General features: G+C 53.8%; 1 protein-coding gene across 12 annotated transcripts; it reads right to left on the bottom strand.

Annotated features, from left to right (window-relative positions):
* Nucleotides 1-3,571: 3,571 nt before the first annotated feature.
* Pdlim7 (PDZ and LIM domain 7) lies at nucleotides 3,572-18,781 on the bottom strand. 12 transcript variants are annotated; one of them, XM_087589918.1, is made up of 14 exons: nucleotides 18,711-18,778; nucleotides 17,651-17,757; nucleotides 14,139-14,290; nucleotides 14,025-14,055; nucleotides 13,472-13,590; nucleotides 13,090-13,110; nucleotides 12,704-12,840; nucleotides 12,546-12,582; nucleotides 11,535-11,596; nucleotides 11,155-11,389; nucleotides 9,934-10,114; nucleotides 4,282-4,402; nucleotides 4,063-4,178; nucleotides 3,572-3,908 (listed from the first exon to the last, which is right to left on the bottom strand). In XM_087589918.1, exons 2-14 carry the CDS (start codon nucleotides 17,744-17,746, stop codon nucleotides 3,822-3,824), a joined length of 1,395 nt encoding a protein of 464 aa, XP_087446044.1. In that variant the 5' UTR covers nucleotides 17,747-17,757; nucleotides 18,711-18,778; the 3' UTR covers nucleotides 3,572-3,821.
* Nucleotides 18,782-20,372: the final 1,591 nt, after the last annotated feature.

Here is a 20,372-nt window from a genome sequence, read left to right as displayed (position 1 = left end):
CTCCCAGAGTGTTGGGATTAGAGAGGCATACGCCACCCTGCCTGGCTTGAACCATCACTCTTAACAGGTGGCAGAATAGCTAAGCTCTGAGCACTTGCTTTCTACCCCCTGGGATCCAGACGCATGTGATTATTTCTTTCCTCTGACACAGCCCTCAGTGTTTTTCCTTACCCCTATCTTGGACTCTCTAGCTTTCTTGAACCACGCTCCAGCAGCCCCCTCCCCGATCCCTCCCCATATCTGTACTTAGCTGTGGTCCCCACCCCACCCCGCGCATGCCTCTTAAGTGCTGTCTGCACTCTTCACACATACACCTGTTCCTCTTTAATCCTGGCAGTGGCCCAGCTCTTTGCTAAACTGATCTGGCAAATGTCACCTTGTTTTGAAATACCATGGGGACTCCTTGGCCTTATCTGCCTGGCTGGGAGTGTTGGCAACTTCTGGAAATGCTCTTGGCCTGTGTGGAGAGCCTTCAAGAGCACCCTGCAGGCTGTCATGCCTTCCCTGGCGGCTCCCTCTGCTTTCTCTGCCCAACTCTATGTTACTGTTTCGGATCCCCTGTCAGTTTTCTGTGCTGAGTCCCTAGGTGTCCTCACACTGGATTTGGCCTGCATTTATTATTTTTAAAGTGGGATTTAAAAAAAAAAATGCAGCTGCCTATACTAAAAAAAAAAAAAAACAGCTGCACGAAACACATGAACCTGTACACACAGTTGCTAATCTGGCAAGTCTGGCTGCACTGCCTGAAGGACGTGGCAGCCCTTAGTTCAGGACAAGGGGTGGCTACCCCCAGAAGGGTGCCTGGCAGCAATTACCACCCACCCCTGTGTTCTTGCTCTTTGGTATCCATGGAAACTGAGGATGGACTGAGAGGGCTCCACAGTTCAACAGAAGCAGGAGAGAGTGAGTACATCTCCCTGTGAACTGAAAGACATTGCGTTTAATATGCCCAGCATGTCTATGTTGAAAGACAGCCACATCCTACCTGCTTTTACGCCGGGTGCTACCTGCTGGGGCCTGTGCCTCAGCTCTCCTCAGGCGTTAATTACAAGCATTTATATTGAGTGTCCTGCCCCCGCCCCAAGTTCACTCCTGAATTGAAGCTGCCATGAATCTAGACTTGAATCTTGAGCTGCTTCCTGACACTGTCTCCTAAACGGCGGCGTCGTCACCCTTCACTCACTCACTAAACGGATATTCACTCTCAATAAAGCAGATGTTCTAGGCTCTGCAGGATACAGACTGGCCCTCTGAGACCTTTACTCACAAAAGGAATCAGCCTGGAGGTCCTTAAGACAGGATCTCTAAAGAGCATATGGCCAGGAACACACTAGGTTGTTCTGACCTGCGTCCTCTCTTCGGTCCCTCCGCTGTTCAGGCTTGAATCGGTTGGCAGAGCCTCTAGGGTGGTAGAGGGTACCAGTGGGAAGCAGAGACCCCCTGGGGAAATGATGTGCCTCTCCTAAACCTACCAACCCATCAAATTCAGCAGGAGAGATGGCTCAGTGGTTAAGAGCATTTGCTGTTCTTCCAAAGGACCGGGTTTGACTCCCAGCACCCAGAGGGTGTTTACAGCCATTCTGTAGCTTCAGTTCCAGAGGATCCAACAATCTCTTCCGGCCTCTACGGGTGCCAGGCATAAAAGTAGTGTGTACACATCTATGTAGGCAAAACACCCATATATAGTGGCAGGAGCAGGCTTCCTGGAGGGGCACTGGCTTACAGACGTAACTCAGTAGCAGTCAGTCTTAGGGCAATGCACCTGGCTTCCTGCCTGGCCCAGAGGCTGTTTGATCTCAGCCACTCTTCAGGCAATACACCCAGCTTCGTGCCTGGCTCAGACAGTATGACCTTGGCTACACGTCTTGACCTTTCTGAGCTTACTCACCTAGAAGATGAATAAGCAAGGCTGGAGATAAGAGTACAGTTGACAGAGTCCTTGTCCAGAATGTACAAAGCCCTGGGTTCAAGACCCATCACTACATAAAACCAATTGTTACCCAGCATCCAAGAGGTAGAGACAGGAATTTGAAGTTCAAGATCTTCCTTGGGGCTAGACTGGGATACATAAAACTTTGTTTCAACAAAACAAAACAAAACAAATGCCCCAAACAACCAAATGAGAAAAAACAAACAAACAAAACCCAACCAAACAAGGTAATCAAGAAGGGTGTGTGAGCTCACTCTGCAATCTCAGCACTGGTGAGGCTAAAACAGGAAAACGCCCTTAAATTTGAAACTAACTAGGTGACTGAGTTCCAGGCCAGCCTGGAATACAGCATAACAACCTTTTTCTTTCTTTTTTTTTTAAGATTTTATTTATTTATTTAATTTATTCATTTTATATATGATGAGTACACTGTCACTGTCTTCAGACACACCAGAAGAGGGCATCAGATCCCATTACAGATGGTTGTGAGCCACCATGTGGTTGCTGGGATTTGAACTCATGACCTCTGGAAGAGCAGTCAGTGCTCTTAACCGCTGAGCCATCTCTCCAGCCCTAACAACCTTTTTCAAACAAACGAACAAGACCAGGCATGGTGTGGTGCAGGCCTTTAATCTCAGTACTCCAAAGGGAGAGGCAGGAGGATCTCTGAGGCAGGAGGATCTCTGTGAGTTCAAGGCCAGCCTAGTCTACAGACTGAGCTCTGGGACAGCCACGACTATAAAGAGAAACCCTGTCTCAAAAAAAACCCAACAGGGGCTGGAGAGATGGCTCAGTGGTTAAGAGTACTGATTGCTCTTCCAGAGGTCCTGAGTTCAGTTCCCACATGGTGGCTCACAACCATCTGTAATGGGATCCGACACCCTCTTCTGGTGTGTCTGAAGACAGCTACAGCATACTAACATGGCAGGAGAGAAGGCTCAGCAGTCTAGGGCCCTTGCTGCTCTTGCATCATTCCATGGTGGCTCACAAACTATAACTCCTGTTCCAGAGACTCCGATGACTACATCTCCTACCCTCCATGGGCACCAGGTATGCACGTGGTGTCCATGCGTACATGCATACCAGCAAAACACAAAACACTCATCCATAAAAATACCTCTTAAAAACCAGACTCGCCAGCACCTGGTGAGGTGGGTGGGAACATCATGAGTAAGCGGTCTCCGGTACAGAAGAAGATGCCTAGCAACATTGTCAGGGATCCTGGGACTCAGCCCTGGATCCTTTCTCCAACACTGTCTTTCCCTGGCACCTCTGTGTCCACACTGTCCCCCGGATATTCCAGATCCCCATCTAGGCTTGAGCCCAGCACTCCGGGTGCCCTCCTCCCAGTGTGACCCTCTTTCCACTCTACTTCTCTAGGTGGCGGGTGGTGGAAGGCAGCAGGTGTCTCACCTGGCAGCCATGTCCTCCCTCCACCCACAACTCCTACTAGTGGCTTCCTTCACATCCCTGGGCAGTAAGCCCCAGGCATGGGGTCCACAGTATACTCTTCCCAGTGATCATGAAGCTTCCACAGCCCCAGGATGAAAAAGCTTAGCCCCAAGGATGACATTTTAAACCCGCATCCTCCTCCTACCTCAAGTCCCACTATTCCTGATGCGAACGGGGAGGCGCACAGCACACAGCTACATACAGGTTTATTGTGACACCAGAGTGAACTGGGGCTAGGAGGCTAGCACCTGTGAGTGACGGTGGTGGTGGTGGAGGAAGTGTGGGAAAGGGGACTGTGAGGAGGGAGCCCCAGGATCTGGCCAGGAGTCAAGGCTAGGACAATGGCTGCCAGCCCCACCCAGAAAGGTCGAGGGAGAGAGAGCTCTCTCATTTTATCACCCTTCTGGCAGAGTAGGGTGGCAGTAGTGTGAGGAGGTGCTCATACGTGGGAGAAGGCATGGCTCTTGCACAGGGGCTTGTCCTTCTTGGAGTAGAAGGTCTTTCCTTCCAAGTTGATTTGACATATCTGAGGACAAAGACGGTCCAGTCGCACGAGGCTGGGGAGGGTGGAGGAGAGCCCTTCCCCAAGCTCTCTGATATCCCACAGGCAGTGGTACAGGTATGGGGTGGTAAGGAACAGGGGACACAGAGTGGGAGGGGGAGAGGAGGGAGGTGCTTACTGCGCAAACAAAACACGTATCATGCCAGCTGAAACCCAGGGCTTCCAGGAAACGGTCCCCGGCATCGATCTTGAAGTCACAGCCGCGACACTTTGTGCCAAACATCTTCTCGTAATCTGGTAACAGGGACAGAAAAAAGGGTCTGCACCCGCAGGCGCCCCCACCGCCCCGCCCAGTCCCCCCCTCCAGTCCTTCTGCCTTCTCTAGGCCCCGCCTCACCTCGCTCGCAGTAGGGAGCCCCCTCCTCCATGTAGAAAGCCCTGTTGCGGATAGGGGTTTTGCAGGCTGCACAGGTGAAGCAGGGAACATGCCAGGTCATCTTCAGCGCATGCATGATCTCCTGGAAGAGGCCACAGTCGGGTTCAGCCCATCCCGTCCCTGAGAACAGGGGAAGGCTGGCACGCCCCCCCCCAACTGCTGTAAAACATTCCATCTCCATATGCACAGATCCCAGAGCTGCATGGGCAACCACAAGTTCCTTAGCATCAGGTCTCCAAGACTTCCCTTCTCAGACCTGCTCCTCCCACAGCCAACAGTCAAGACCTCTCCATCTGCTCAGACCAAAACCCACCACTTTTCTTTCTTTTGTTTTCTTTCTTTTTTTTTTTTTTTTTTTTGAGGTAGTCTCTTCTAGCTCTGGCTGGCTTTGAACCCCTGATGCTGGTGCTCCTCACTCCACTGCTGAGCTTTTCAGGTCTGTGCCACCGTGACTCAACACTCCCTCTCTCCCCCATATCCTTTAATCAATCAGTAAGTATCGAAGGGTCCGACTTCAAGACGCATCTGGCCAGGTGACAGCTTAAAAGCCTGCAGGGTAGAGTTCAAACTTGGCCCACATAACTTATGAAGGTCGTGTCTTTAAAAGGCCTGTGCAGGACCCAGCAGTCTGCCCTGTTCTCCCCCACACCTCCACCCACCATCGCTCACATGTTCACACCCGTGTGCTCTCTGCTCACCCAGATAGATCTTCTCAACCTTAAGGCTTAAGTGTCTGTATAATTGTCACTTTCTCCACAGGGCCCACTCTGACACCAGTGACTACTTTTTTTTTTTTTTCTTCTTTTTTCTTTTTTTTTCGGAGCTGGGGACCGAACCCAGGGCCTTGCGCTTCCTAGGTAAGCGCTCTACCACTGAGCTAAATCCCCAGCCCCACCAGTGACTACTTTAAGCCACGTCTCCCTCCCCTCCCCACCTCCAATCCTTCCTAGATGTAGGAGACATGAAGCGTCCACTGCTCTATGAATGGATCTATTCCAACAGTGCCTAGCCCGCTGTGGGTCCTCGGTGGATCTGGCTCTACTGGAGGAAGCAGAGGTTCAGGAGATGACCTCTCCCCAGGGAAAAACAGCCATTCCTGGAACTCATAAAGGTCACCAGGGCTGGAGGCTGTATGGGGCACCTGGCAACAGCCTTATCCTCTTGTAAAGCCTAACTACCTATCTTAGGACTCTAGTACTCCAATCCTGGGCCGTTTCCAAAATAGCCCAGGTTTGCAGTCAGGGACCCAGGTGGGGTATTCGGTGGGCCCAAGTGGAGCCTGCCTCACTTGAGGATTACAGGTTCACTCCAAATGACTAGAATACTTAGGTTGAAACCTTTTGTTTTTCCTGGTGCTGGTGACACCTCATAGACGCTAGGTAAGCCCTGAACCATCCAGCTACACCTAGTTTGGATTTGTAAAACATGCTACTGACTCAGAAGACAAGCGTGGCCATGCCAAACATAATCTTGGGGGGCATCCTAGCTCTGGGATGAACCTGGATGTCATTCCCCTCCCCCACAACCCCAAGAGCAGCTCCTTGAAGCTCATCCGACCAGCCTTCAGCTCCTAACTCCTCTGTCTTAACCTTCCTCAAGTGCTACCTGGGGCACGGACCGCTCTTCTGCATGCATCCTTCTCTGAGGGAATTCCCTCGTGTGTGTGTTTGCCTTCCTATTAAGGCCACTTCCGTGCACCTGTTCAAGTGTTTACTGACCACCTTCTACAATGGGCACAGCGCTTAAATCAAACAGACCTGCTCTTGGCTCACAGCGTCCACACCCAGAGAAACAAGATGGGTCAGAGGATGAGGATACGGTGGGTAAGTGAATTGTGGGGAGGCCTCATGGGAAAGGGGGGTATTGAGGTGTGGGGCACGGTGGTAGTGCACTGAGAGGCAGAGGTAAATCTCTGAGTTCGAGGTCAGCCTGGTCTATACAGTGAGTTCCAGGAGAGCCAGGGCTACACAGAGAAACCCTGTCTCAACAAAAGTGAGGGAGAGAATGAATACAATAAAGGGGGGGGGGGAGATGAATGAATGAATGAATGAATACAGTAGAAGGGTATTCCTGGGACTGGAGGGATGGATGTATAATTTGGAAGGAGATCAGAGTTCAATATCTAGCACCCATTTCTGGCAACCTGTAACTCCAGCTCCAGGGTGTCTGACACACTCGTCTGGCTTCCGTAGATACTCACATTCATTCAAGTATGCACACACAATTAAAAAAAAAAGAATGATGCCCCCTTCTGGTGTGTCTGACAGCTACAGTGTACTTATAATAAATAAAGAAAGAAAGAAAGAGAGAAAGAAAGAAAGAAAGAAAAAAGAGGTTGAAGAGTTTCTTGAGGAAGTGATAGCTGAGTCTCAGCTGAGGAGGAGTGGTGGTAAGAGAGGCTAGGCCTATGCAAAGGTACTGTGGTAGAGGGCCCAGAGCTTACTGACAAAATGGAGCCAGAAGCAGGGAGTATTTTCAAGGGACTTTTGGGCAGAAAGGCCCCTTACTAGAAACACCTGGAAGAGTGGTGAGGGCAGACTTTTATCCCTGGGAAGTGAGTTTTTTCCTTTCAGGTACCTGATGAAATCCATCTTTGCTAGGTATGTGGCTACCCAACATAAAGGCTATACGTCCCCGCCTCCCTTGCAGCTAGGTGTGGGTAACAAGTGGGTTCTGATCAGCAAGATGGAAGCAGAAGAGCTAAGTGACATCACCCTTTAAAGATGGGTGCCACCTGTCTCCTCTTCCTCTTTATGGCTTAGGGCTAGCTGGAATGCAGACATCTTGGGCAAGGCTCAAGAGTCACCCTAGACTACGAACACATATTGAGAATGTCTGGGCAACAAAATGAAGGAAGCTACCTGCTATCCAGTCCCAGGCTGCCCACCTTTGCATGAAGCTGCTAAAAGAGTTCTCTCCCCTTCTCACTAAACCAGGAGTCACATTGTGGACTCTGGCCACACCTAACAGCCTTGCCTATGTATCCAGAGTTCAAGTTAGGGAAGAGGTGGGCCTGGGCTCAACTTTATAGTCTTACCACAGACAGACAGACAGACAGACAGACAGACAGACAGACAGAAACAGACACACAGACACTCTCCCCCCCCCCCACTTTCTGGGCCTTAGTGCCCATTGTGTACAATAGAAACCCACCCAGGTTGTCAAACTTAATCTGTTCTGTGTCCCCATCTCCCCAAGCCTGTAGGTCACAGGCTAGACCTTAGACCTGTCTGCCCGTATGAACTCCTGCTACATACACAGATACAGCCTCAAGCCCAGCTGTGCAGAGAAAACCTGGTGTTATGCTCTGTGTTTAGCCTCTGAGAGAACATATTTGCATCCATGTTTTACTTTGGGTTTCCACCTTTGCCATCCACGAGTACTGTCAGGCTATCTCAGGTTATCTTCCAGAGTCTCGGCTTTGCATGCTAGAAGCAGTAGACACTGGACTGGCTGTTTGTGGCATTTTAGACAGCCTTCTGCTACCACTGGCAGCTGCAACCTCGACTTCTGAGCTAAAGTACAAGTGGCCCTCAGAACTCTCAGGCCTGTCATCTGTGGCTTTGATCAACCATGAATCAGCAATGCTTGGGAAGAAATTGTGTCTCTATTGAACAGAGGTTGACTTCCTGTTCTGGTCATTATCCATGAATGACCCAGGGCAACAGCTAACTATATGTGACTGGGATTCTAAATGATCTAGAGACGGCTGAGGCACAGAGGATATGCAGAGGTTACATGCGACTATAATACCACTCTGTATAAGGAACGTGGGCGCCAGTATCTGTGGGGTCCTGGAACCAGTTCCCCCATGGCCAGCTAGGGTGACAAGCACACTGGGCTTCTCTTCTTCCCATGAGCCTGTGGTGGGTGAACTGCAGTTCTAGACAATAATGTAGTTTATATCTTTTGGGTTCAAATGCAAAACCTTATAACGTAAGGACTGGGATGGACCTCAGTCTACATTACCCATCTAAGGATGCTGTTTGCCCCTTCCCTCTCCTGCTGGGCCACCCTGGAGTCCCATTCTAGCTCGGGAACCCTTCTGTCTGAAATAAGAAAGCCTGTTTCTACTGGCCATGTCTCCACTGTCATGGCAGCCAAATGCAGACCCAGTGGGTGCAACCCTCTCTTGACCACTTCCCTTCTGAGGGTACTGCCGTTCTGCTTTTATTTGAGGTCACCATTCGTCCCTGCTCACTGGTTCAGTTGGAGCTCAAAGCCACCTGTCAATGTTTGACAGGATGGAGAGTCACCTTCCTGACAGCTACCGGGGAGGGCATACCCCAGCCTCATCCAATCAGACACATGGAACTTTCAGGAATGATTACGTGACTCAAGCCAAGCCAATGAGCATCAGTGCTGGGACGGCTGGGTGTCGAGTGGGACTGAGGTGTTTTCTCTCCTATGGAGCTAACCGGGGGAAATGGAACCTCACAGGCAGAGTGGCACTGCTCTTGCCGGTTTCCAGAGGAAAGCATGCTGTGACTGAAGGAAGGCCAAACCGACAAAAGGTAAAAACAGGCAAACTCAGGAGATCACGGAGCCAAGGCTCAGAGGCATCTGGAGTCAGCACCTCCAGTCCCTGAAGCTGGCTCCTTTCCTGTGCTTAAGCTTTTTTTTGAATAAGAGTTTGGTATTTTAGGCTGGGAAGATGGCGGCTCAGTTGTTAAGAGGACCTGAGCTTCATTTCTAGCACTCGCGCGGTAAGTCACAGCCATCTGTGATTCCAGAGGACAGTGTCCTGTGACCTCTGAGAGTACCAGTCGTGTGAATGTGGTGCACATACACATGTGCAGGCCAAACAGTTGATACAGGTAAAATAAATAAAAATATAAACAAGTAGCTGATCTTTTAAGATATCCTGGCTGGCGGGGCGGGAATGGTGTACACCTTTAATCCCGGGACTTAGAGGGCAGAGGCAGGAGGATCTCTGTGAGTTCAAGGCCAGCCTGGTCTACAGAGCGAGTTTCAGGACAGCCAGGGCTACACAGAGAAACCCCATCTAGAAGAACTGAAAAAAAAGAAAAGTATCCTGCCTGATATAAAGTGAAGCCATTGATAGAATGTTTCCGCTTTTTTTAGGCAGTCTCACTACGTAGCCTAGGCTGGGCTGTCGGTCATGATCCTCTTGCCTCTGCTTTCTGAGTGCTGGGATTAGAAGTCAACGCCACTGTGCCTGATGAGGCTGCCAGAAACAGAACTAGGGCCTTGTGCGTGTGACACAGGTGCTCTACCACTGAGCTACACTCTCTGCTGTTAGGCTGTTTAGGAGTCTGGGGATTCCTGCTGAGAACTGCACATCTAACAGCTGCTCAACAGTGCTCAACACTGCTAACATTTCACTTTCTCCCTTGCCCTCTGCCCCTCTGCCCACCTGCATCTCCTGCCCACCTGCATCTCCTGCCCACCTGCATCTCCTGCCCACCTGCATCTCCTGCCCACCTGCATCTCCTGCCCACCTGCATCTCCTGCCACCTGCTCACCTCTCTCTTCCACCCTCTTGCCCACCTGCATCTCCTGCCCACCTGTACCTCTTGCCCACCTGCATCTCCTGCCCACCTGCATCTCCTGCCCACCTGCATCTCCTGCCCACCTGCCAGCCCCACTCACTCCAGTGATCTTCTTCTTGCATTTGGCACAGCTGGGTGCATAGCGCACATCATAGCAGGAGGGGCAAAAGATAGCTCCCTTCTCCTCGAAGAAGCCACCCTCTTCCAGGACCTTCCCACACTGGCTGCACACAAATTCCTCAGGATGGTACGCGTGGCCCAGTGCTACCAGGTATCGGCCGCTGCAGGGAGAGGGAATGCATGCAAGTGAGGTAGGGGCTCCAGGAGGAAGACAGGAGCGGTGTTTCCTCCCTTCAGAAGACCCTTGTTCTCACAGGAGCTGCTTGTTCATGTAAGCAAGATGGGGCAAACGTATACTCGCTCTTGATGACAGAGGCACCTTGGTTTGGGTGGAAGCTGATGGCTTGAGTCTACCAAGACACCCCTGGGGGACTACTGCCCAGTGTGAAGATGAAGAAATGATGAGACCCTGATGAATGCCCAGTCCTGACTGCCTGTTCCATTTGGCCTAAGCAGACATCTGCAGGCCTGAGATTAAACAGGGGTGTCAGAAGGAGGGGATGCTTTACAAATCCTCTCTGCCTGAGAGCTGAGGGCAGAACAAGCAGGCCAGGGACAGGACCAACAACTAGGAAGGCTCTGGAATCTGACTCTGAGGGGGCTGTGTGACTTGGCTGGGTTCCAGTAAGCAGTGTACAGAGGGAGGTACGTGTGGCCTATCGGTTCTGAGAGCAGAGGCTCGGCAGAGAGCAAGCCCGAGGAGGAAGCAGCAGAGAGGGAGGCCCTTCTTTATTCAGAGAGCCGGCGAAGCGACAGACACTGCTTCAGGGTGCTGCTAGCACCTTCATGCTTCCCCTGCTACAGCCGGGTGTGAGCGTGGTGGGAAGTGCAAGATTAAGAACCTGAGGATTGGGGGCTGCAGAGATGGTTCAGCAGCTGAGAGCACTGGCTGCTCTTCTGCAGGACTCAGGTTTGATTCCCAGCACCCACACGAAGGCTCACAGCCATCTAAATGCCATCTGATTCCAGGGGAATCCAACCCCCTGCTCAGTGTCTGTGGGCACCAGGCATGCAAGTGGTGCACAGACACACATCCAAATGAAACACCCACATACAAAACCACGAAAATTTAAAAAGATCTGAGGATCCAGACCAAATCCTTAACTCTCTTAGAGCAGCAGCAAAGGTAGGATAGGTACATGAGACACGACAGGGTCAGGTTACAGGGCAGGAAAGATCAGCATTAGAAAGGAATACTCACCGGATGATCTTGTGGCACTGGTGGCATACAGGCGTCTTGCCATTGTTGCTGCCTCCTCCTGTGCCCCCTCCAGCTGCAGCCTGAACTATGGAGGTGCGGTTCTGCAGAGGCGTAGGTGTGGCTGGCTGGCTGTGTCGGGTCAGCACTGTGCTGGTTTTGTCTGGGGCATAGCGCTCAGCAAATGCAGGATCTACGGCCCAGGGTGGGCGGCTGGTGGGGCTGGGGGTGGTGGGGCCTGACAGCCAAAGAAAGTAGATCCAGAGGGGTACTCAGGAAGCCCAAAGGGCAGAGGGTAGAACCCAGGGTAGCCTTAAAAGCCCACCACCCCTATGTCCATGGAGGCTACCCACCCTTCTTCAGCCCCAAGCCCAGTGTCTTACCAGGCCAGGATTCCTGGGGTATGGTTGAGGCTGGGGCTGGGGCTTCTGTCCTGGGCACCTGGCTGTAAGATCTGCCATTCAAGGCCCTGCCTGGCTGAGGCTTTGGGCATGGTCCCACCCCCTAAGTTCAGCTGTGCTGCCCCCTTGGGTGATGCTTAAATGCATCAAGAACTGCTGGGATGTATTCTAGGTCCCTCTGGGCTAGAGGTAGGAAGGGGTGCTCCCCCCTATAAAGGGTACAGCTATCTGGGCTGCTGTGTAGAGTGTGGAAGCAGAGTGTGCTCCTTCTCCTAGGGCAAGCCTTGGGTCTCCTTATCCAGGAGAACCATGGGTAAGGCAGAGCCACCCTGCATCTTGGTTAGGTACTCCCTCCCACCAAGAAGCAGGCTGCAGGACCCATACCAAGTCTAAACCATTTAGCATCCCAAACCCAAAACATAACCAGACCCAAAAGATGGGAGACAGAGGCAAAGGAAGCAGGACTGAGAACGTTTATTCCCACGCTCAAGGCAGCGCAGACCTGGCAGACAGCAGTACCACAGGGCCAAGAAGGAAGGCAGTGTCAGACGAAGCCAGGCCCTGTGCCAGACGGGCTGCCGGGACCAGGCCAGCAGGAGGTTCAGGCCAGGGCTGTGAAAGCAGTAGGTGAGAGCTGGAGGCACCCGTGGGGTGCCCTGGGAGGGAGTAAGAGAGAAGAAAGCAGAGGGCAGCAGGCTGAGCAGGGCCAGGCTAGGACTGCACGTTGAGCACGTGGGCAGAGCGCTGGTGGTGCCAGTCCCGGAGACGTGTATAACGTGGGCTCTGTAGCTCCAGGACATACTTTTCCCTGAGGGGCAGAGAGAGAGAGAGAGGAGGAGGAAGTGAAAGGAAGGAGAGACGGAAGGGAGGAAGGAGGGAAGGAAATGAGGAAGGGACAGAAGAGAGCTCTGGCAGGGGATGGCCAGGAGTAGACAAGGACTGGTGGCCGGAAAGGAAGAATCGGGAGGTTAGGGAAAGCGCCCAAGCTTTTACCTTGACTTCTTCATGAATTCCTCATCCGGGTCTTGCACTGAGAGGACAGAGGCAGGCATTGACCAAGAGAAATGAAGGCTACCCCAGCCTTGAGTCCTGGCAAGGTCAGGCCCAGGCTAAGACCAGGAGAGTCCGCCCAGACCCAGGCCAGCACTTACTGAACTCTGTGCCCGTGAGGTGAGCAAGGATGCGGAAGGAACGGGACTGGCCTGTCCCTGGCCGCGGGCGCCAGTCTTCAGTATTCTCCATCAGCCGCTGCTTGCTGGCATCAGGGACCAGCTGTCTGAGCAGCTGTCTATGGAAGGGTAGAGCTCAGAACCCCTGGTTCTGTGGGCACCAGGGGCTGCCCCTCCCAGGATGTGATGTGCATGGGTTACGGTGACAGCTGAGAGGCGGGGTGGGGGTGGGGGAAGAAGGGGGGTAAGGCAAAGGGCTTGGCTGGGTGGGTGGGTAAATCAGAGTGGGCAGGAGGACAGGCAGGGCAGGGAGGCGCCACCACCCAGAGTGCCAAAAGGGAGAAAAGTGACAGGAAGAGGGGGCTCACTGACTTGTCAGGGGTCTGCACCTGCGAAGGAAATAGACAGATAGACAAATAAAGGGACAGACACAGGAGAAGAAAGACGGGTGGGGGGAAATCAGAGCAGTGGACAGGGAGGCAAGGTAGCAATGAGTGTGTGAGACTTGGCAGGTCCAACACCACACCCCAACCCCAGGCTGCCCAGGAGGGCAGAGCCTGTGGAAGAGCATCAGCCTTGGGCAGGGCTCTCTTCCTGAAGCCCCACCCAGCTGCCAGGGATTGCTGCCACACGGTTAAGGGGCTGGGGTCCGGCACAGACTGAGCAGTAGCGGGCAGCTTGTGTGTGCGCTTGCGAAAGGACTAGACCTGTGCACAAGAGGCAGGAGTGAGTGGGCAGGGGCTGACATACCCATTCTGCGACAGGGCGCTGTCAGTAGGTGGGGGTGCCCCGAAGGGCCGGGCCGTCTTGTTGAGGGAGGCGCTTGGTGCAAAAGTGTACCTCGGGGGGTCGGCGGGAGGGGTCAGGGCCTGGGCAGAGACAGAGCCGGGCAGGGTGGGTGGGAGTGGGGGCCAAGGTGGGAGCGGAGTTGTCACCACCACCAAGAACAGTGACAGGTCCGGCCCCACTCTTACACATCTGGCCAGAGGCTAAGATGAAGGGGTGACTGTGAATTCAAGGGGCCCATTTGGAAGTGATGAATTCAACCCACTCTGGGTCAGGGGGACCGAGGGCGGGTAGGCGCACACAGCACAGGCTTATGGGAAGAAGCAGGCAGACAGACAGGCAGGCACGTGAGGAGCCCGGACCGTGCGGCAGCTCCTAGCTCCACTCTCCCGTTCCCCAGACCCTGCCTGTTCTGGCATCTGCCCTCTGTTCTTAGCCAAGGCTGGGCCACGGAGAGCAGGCCAGCCCAATCCAAGTCCCTCCCTTTCTCAGCCAGGGTATCTCTGGTATAACCTACCTTCTGTGGTTTGCTCTGAGCAGGCTGGGCTCTGGAGAAGGAGAGAAAAGTGGTCATGGCCTGTAAGTGAGACCAGAGGCTGTGCTCACCCCTTGGGCCTATCAGCACCTGTACCTGCTAAGACCCAGGCTGAGGCGCTCCCCACAGGCACGGATCTTGTTCTGGGCTTCAATGTGTGTGAGGCTTCCGGCGTTCTCACCGTCGATACTCAGTACCCAGTCTCCCACGGCCACACCGGCCTGTGCGGCCTTGCCTCCAGGAGTGAGCTGTGGAAAGGAATGGTCAGAGGCCCAGGGGTGCACACCCAAGCTGCACAAGCTCCCTCACGGTCCAGACACTGCTGATAAACAGCCACCTTCAGGCTAGAGCCCATACCTGCAGGCTAGGACCACAGCCTTGACAGCTGTGTTTTCTGAGGTCTCTCTAGAGGCTGTTTGACCCACCAGATTGCCCTCCCCAGACAGCCACCTACCTGTGTTGCTGAAACTGGGCTACGAAGGCCTAACAGGGTTGATTGGGGTCACCTATATCCTGTGAAGTGTCCCATCTCCTATCTGGGAACTGCTACCGCTCCCCACCCCCACATCAAGGCCAACCCCTGATCCCCACCCCACACCCTTTCGCTCGCAGGGCTCCACATTCCTTTATTTTTATCTTAATTTTTTACTTTTGGTGACCAAGGCTCACTGCTTACCAGCAATCAGCCAGTTCTGGTGGCCGTCATTCCACCAGGCCTACTATGTTCCCCTATTTGCCACACGAACCAGAAATTCCCAACTCAAAGCCAAAAGGATTGGGGGCATGGTGGTTCTCCACAGGTCTGAAACCGCAGGGCCACTGGACCATCTGGTACCACGCAGAGCATTTACACTTAGCAGGTAGTAGGAGAAGCAGGGCGTAGGACGCCCAAGGGCCCAGGAGGCTCCTCGGGTGAGCTAATCAATGTGTACTGAAGCAGACAGACAGAAGACGAGAGGTTCTAGAGGTGCCAGGGACAGAGGGACCTCCCGCAGAGACTGCCAACTCTAGGACAGAAGGGGGAGCTGGACTCGACAGCTTTATTTTGTGCCTGAAGGGGAGGTTAGCAGAGGAGAGAGCTGGTGAGTCAGAGCCCTCTTTACCTGCTAGCACACGGTAAGAATAGCAACTCACAGAACACCTAGGACTGACGTAACATCTTCCAACACACTTGCAGGGGATCTAGGGATACACCCTGCTCACGCTCAGAAAAAAAAAAACCAAAAACCAGACCTGCCAAACACCTGAACCCAGTCACCCAGCCAGCAAGAGGTGCAGCCAGGATTTGGTCCTGACTGGGAGGCTCCACTACAATAGGGCACAAGAGAGGGGTCAAGCGCACCCAATCACGATGCTGGGATAGCTAGCTGTGGTGGCATACACCCAGCACTGCGGAGGCAGAAGCAGAGGCAGGTGGATTTCTGTGAGTTGGAAGCCAGCCTGGTCTGCATAGTGAATTCCAGAACAGCCAAGACTACACAGAGAGACCCTGCCTCAAAAACTAATAAAACTAGTTAATTAAATCAAATTCGGGGGAAGAAAAAAAAAAAGACTCTGGGGTGCCAGGCAAGGTATACTTGTAATGCCAACACTGGCAGGCTAGGCAGAAGGACTGACAGCTCAAGGGTAGACAGTGTCCGAAAAGACACCCCCTCATTCCATGGCTAAGTTTGGGGTCTGCATGCACCCTCTCACCTTTATTTCACTGCGACCAGCCCCTTATAATGGGGACAGGGAAGTGACACTCTAAAGGGGAAATGACTTAGTCACAGGCTTGGTGAGTCACCAATGGAAACCTGGTTTAGCCACTCCTTCCTACACAGGGCTGCTTCCTGAGAGACGTGGGGCAAGACCAAGGTGGGGGTCCTGTGAGGAGGAGCGACAGGCTCCCTGTAAAGGAACTATCTCTTTTATGGGGTGCACAGGGCAGAAGCATGTGAGGGGTAAGCCGTCCGTCAGAGTTGGAGAGAGGAGCACCATGGGGAGGACCATTTTGGAAAAGAGAGGTTAGTGAGATTAAGGAGGGGAAAAGCCAGGGGGCTGGACAGTATTATGGGTGTGGGTGAGTCAGCCTGGGAGCTCCACTGAGCAGCCCAACCCCCAAATCCCAGACATTACCTCATCTTCCAGGCCTGGGCCCTCAGCCAGCCCTAGCCCCTCCTTCCTCCCTCCACTCTGGGGTCAGGGGAGGGATAGCGGGCTGGTCCAATTTAGAAAAGACCACCCCACCCATCAGGGCCTAACTCACTCCAGGGCAGGGCTCAGTGGGCGGCCCCACCCACATGTTAAGGCCTCTGACAAAGGAGCCCAGGGGCCAGCAGGGGCCAGAGTACCCCCAAACCAGCAACATCTGCAAGGCCTTCATGACCAGTGAAGAAACTGAGACCTACAGCACACTGGCCAGCACTTTCCCAGAGGGGAAATGTAGGCTGAATGTGTGGGGGAAGGGTCCACAGCCCTTAGTCATCCTGCTGGTTGGAGCAGATTCCAAGGCAATTCCAGAGAAGTATCCTGGGAAGAACACAGCCAGCATGCATGCCTGCCCGCCCTGACCACCATGTCTGGCTCCCAGAGAGAAACAGCCTTGATACCCCTTTCAGGCTGAGTAGTGCCTGGAAATTCTCAGGCCCATTTGGGCTGGGCTTGCCCTGGGCAACAGCTGCCTGCCAACAGCCTACACTGTGGCTGGGTGGGCCTCTCTAGGCAAGCGGATGTCAGGGCAGGAAGTCCCTGCCCCCCTTTTCATCCCCCAGGCTAGTTGGAGATACCAAGCTAGAAGGCTGGCTTCACCCACTCTGGGCACAAAGTTTGCTCTGAGTCCTACTGACACCAATGATGGAGGGCCAGGTGAGGGGCCTAGACCTAGGCCAATCCTTTTGGGCTTTCTTGACTAGCCAATACTGGCCATCCCAGCTGGGGCTGCATTCTTGGGCTTATAAGGCAATCCCCCCTGCCACAGGGAGGAGTCAGCTCCCAGCTCCACCCTCCCCACCAGGGTGGACTGAGGAATGGGACCGAGAATCCTACAGGCCCGCCTTGCTACACCTCTGCTCAGGGTCAAAGGTCACGACAGCCCGCTACACCAGCTGACTGAGACTCAGCCCTCAAACAGGGTGGCGGCAAGAGTTCCCTGTCCTTACACATACAGAGAGTACAAGCCGTCCGTTTTGTGCCTCAGTTCAAACCCTTGCTCTGCTGTGGACCTGCTGAACGTGCTCCTCCACACCTCCAAATTCTATCACTTGGTGAAACGTGACAACTGCTATCCCTTGAATAGCAGTGAAATTAAAGTTACATCCAGCTGGGGACCTGGCTCCACTCGCTGCTCTTCCAACTAAGACACTTCTCGGAGTCATCAGTCTCCAGTACTGAAGGGATCTCCCCCTTGGCACTCATAGGTGGGCGGCCAGGGGTGGAATAGCATCAAATACCATGCCAAAGTGGGGAAACTGGGAGCACCCTGTTGGGAGTCTCTGTAGTGTCTGTTTGGATCTGGGCACTCCTGTCCTTTTGGTCCTAGCTTGCTCCTGTGGTTTCCCACCATGATCTGCTCGAAACCTGAGCACCCAAGAACCCTTAGGGAGTTTGTTCCCCCATCCAAGGCTCACCCGAGAGATGGAGAGGGGCACGTTGAAGTCCTTGCCCCCTTGCAGACGGAAGCCCCAAGGGGCAGGTCCCTCCAGCACTACCTTGAAGGAATCCATGGTACCTGCTCCTGTGAGGAAAGAAGAGAAAAGTGTCTGCACTGCAAATTGGCAGGCAGGTCCAGATCTGGGCACTAGTGTTGGCCAGGTACCAAGAAGGCACGGGCGGACGCTAAGCACACACAGGCACTGGGAGGCAGGTATCTCGTCTGGCTTGGCTGGGCTCCTGGCAGGCCGACCTCTAGCAGACAACAGGCAAGTTGGTTCCCCACCCTGCCCGCTGCCACTGGGAGGGTGAGAAGAGTCCTCATCAAGCTCAATTTCTTTTCTCTTCCAGGGGTTGGCTGTAGGGTTAATTGGCACTGCTTTGCCCAAGCTAACCTGGAATCTCAGGAGGGCGGCGGGGTGAGTCAGGGGCCAGCTCCCCCTCCTTCCCCGGGTCCCGGCAGGCAGGCCGCCGCTGGAGCCTGCTCGGACTATATAAGGCGTGTAAGCTGACACTGTGGAGAGCCCGAGGAGGGAGCACTTTAGGGGCTTGGGATATGAGGGGGAGGGGTGGGGAAGGAGGACGCTGGAGCAGGTCCTAGCCATTTTGGGACAGGTCGGGGCTGCTGGTGGCCAGGGCGGGACCCCTGGGCTCTGCAAGGGGAAAAGAAAAACTGGGGTACTGGCCCTGTGGAGAGCGACGGGGGTCATGTCCCTTACGCATGGCTAGAGAGGGGATCCTTTCTGGAAACCAGAGAAAGTAGTGCCACCCACGCACGATGTTCCCTTGCCAACGTGACTCTGTTTCCCTTCGTCTCCCGCCCCAGCCCCGCGCGCTTGGCTGCGTCCCCACCGCACACAGTGGCGCAGGCGCCAATCAGCCCCACTTCGCCGCAGGAAGGCGGGGGCGGAGGCTGCGGCCTGAGCCAGCCGAGTGAATCTGGCACACTCCACGACCGCCCACACCCTCCCCAGCGCCTCAGCAGTCCATGGGACCCCGTAGGATGCAGCCCAGGAACCCCCTCGCGGACGCCGGTACCTGAATGCCCGGCTGGGCGGCTGCCTGGCGGCCTCCAGGAGCCGCGCTGGGATCCGCCGCTGCGCTCTGACCCCGCCTCCGCGGACGCCGCGCATTTTGAGCCCGCGGAAGGGGGCGGAGTCCTAGACCACGCCCTCCCCAGGCCAAGCGAGTGGACAGACCGGGGTCGGTGGGAGGCCCCACCCAGTCCAGAAGCCCTGAGTCTCCAGGAGGGGGAAGGCGATGTCAGGCACTTACCCTCGCCAGCCCCGTCCCTGCCCAGCCTGTGCCCTACTCCAGGCTCTAGCCCGAGCCCCTTGCGCCTCCCACGGGCGGAGTGGAGGAAAAGCATCCCTTTGAAACACCCAAGTTGATTGGTCTTCTCTCACCTTACTCTTCCTTGTAGGGGAAAGTGGCATCATTAACACTTCTGTTAGGGATACTGTTAGAGGTCGATGTGGTCAGCACCATCAGATTTCAGATTCTCCAGGAACTGGAGAAGCGAGACAGGGTAGTTTCAAGTTACGTTTCCTGGCGTTCGGAATGTAGCTCAGTGGTAGAGCTCGTTGGAGGCTCTAAGTTCAGTCCTCAACCCCAAACCCAACTAAAGGCTTGCAGGGGCTTCAGTGAATATATATACATACGTACGTACGTACATACATACATACATACATACATACATACATACATACATACATAGCCAACGGGGGCGGACTTAGCTCCACTTGTTTCCTGACAGTGTAAGTTCATCCAGACAGCAGCCCACAGCCCTGAGACTTCACCCAAGCTCCCAGAACCACTGTTGGAATGGTTTCCTATTTACACCCAGTCCAGAGTACACACTGTAGCTGTCTTCAGACACACCAGAAGAGAGCATCAGATCCCATTACAGATGGTTGTGAGCCACCATGTGGTTGCTGGGAATTGAACTCAGAACCTCTGGAAGAGCAGTCAGTGCTCTTAACCGCAGAGCGATCCCTCCAGCCCTCAGAGGCCCTCCTTTATCCTCAGCTTTAGCCAAGGGTGGGCAGAAAGGAAAAGCTGAGCTCTCCTGAGTGTTTGAGTGAGTAGTGAGGTGCACAGTCTCCCCTTGCCCAGCCCCCAACTGGCATTGCACCACCCTCTTCCCCGTCATTGTCCTGAGTACACATTGGCCTATGGAAGTTGTCACCTTTGGAGAAATCCTCTTCAGGTGGATCTGAGTTCAAGGCCAGTCTGATCTACAGAACGAGTTTGAGGGCAACTGAGGCTACATAATGAAGCCTTGTCTCAAAAAACTGAAGGAAGGAAAAAAAAACCCTTCTTCAGCTGTTTGCTGTGTTTCTGTCTCCATCACTTCCCCTTTGTCCTTGTCACCTATAGTACTCTTGACGCTTTCTCCAGGTCTCCTATGACCTCAGTCAAGTCAGTTGCAGCCTTCAGGGTTCATCCTGTCCTGACAAGGAATGCTGATCTACACCAGGTTGATCACGTTTCCCTCTTACTTCCTTTGTTTCTTCTTCTTCTCTTTCTTCTCCTCCTCCTCCTCCTTCTCCTCCTCTTCTCTCTTTTTTTTTTTTCCCCAGAGCTGGGGACCAAACCCAGGGCCTCGCGCTTGCTAGGCAAGCGCTCTACCACTGAGCTAAATCCCCAACCCCCAATGCCTTCTTCTGCCCTCTTCAGGCATCAGGCGCACACAAAGCA

Source organism: Rattus norvegicus, chromosome 17, assembly GCF_021556685.1.
Source record: "Rattus norvegicus strain SHRSP/BbbUtx chromosome 17, alternate assembly SHRSP_T2T, whole genome shotgun sequence".
NCBI lineage: Eukaryota > Metazoa > Chordata > Mammalia > Rodentia > Muridae > Rattus > Rattus norvegicus.
This window is presented reverse-complemented; position numbering and strand designations above follow the sequence as displayed.

What these genes read in the sequence shown, in the direction of transcription:
- Pdlim7 (XM_087589918.1), bottom strand. Translation starts at nt 17,746, where the DNA reads ATGGATTCCTTCAAGGTAGTGCTGGAGGGACCTGCCCCTTGGGGCTTC. An exon ending in ACCCCAGGAATCCTGGCCTG is followed by an intron (nt 11,390 to 11,534) that starts GTAAGACACTGG and finishes TTTGGCTGTCAG; the next exon opens with GCCCCACCACCCCCAGCCCC. An exon ending in CAGTGCCACAAGATCATCCG is followed by an intron (nt 10,115 to 11,154) that starts GTGAGTATTCCT and finishes CTCTCCCTGCAG; the next exon opens with CGGCCGATACCTGGTAGCAC.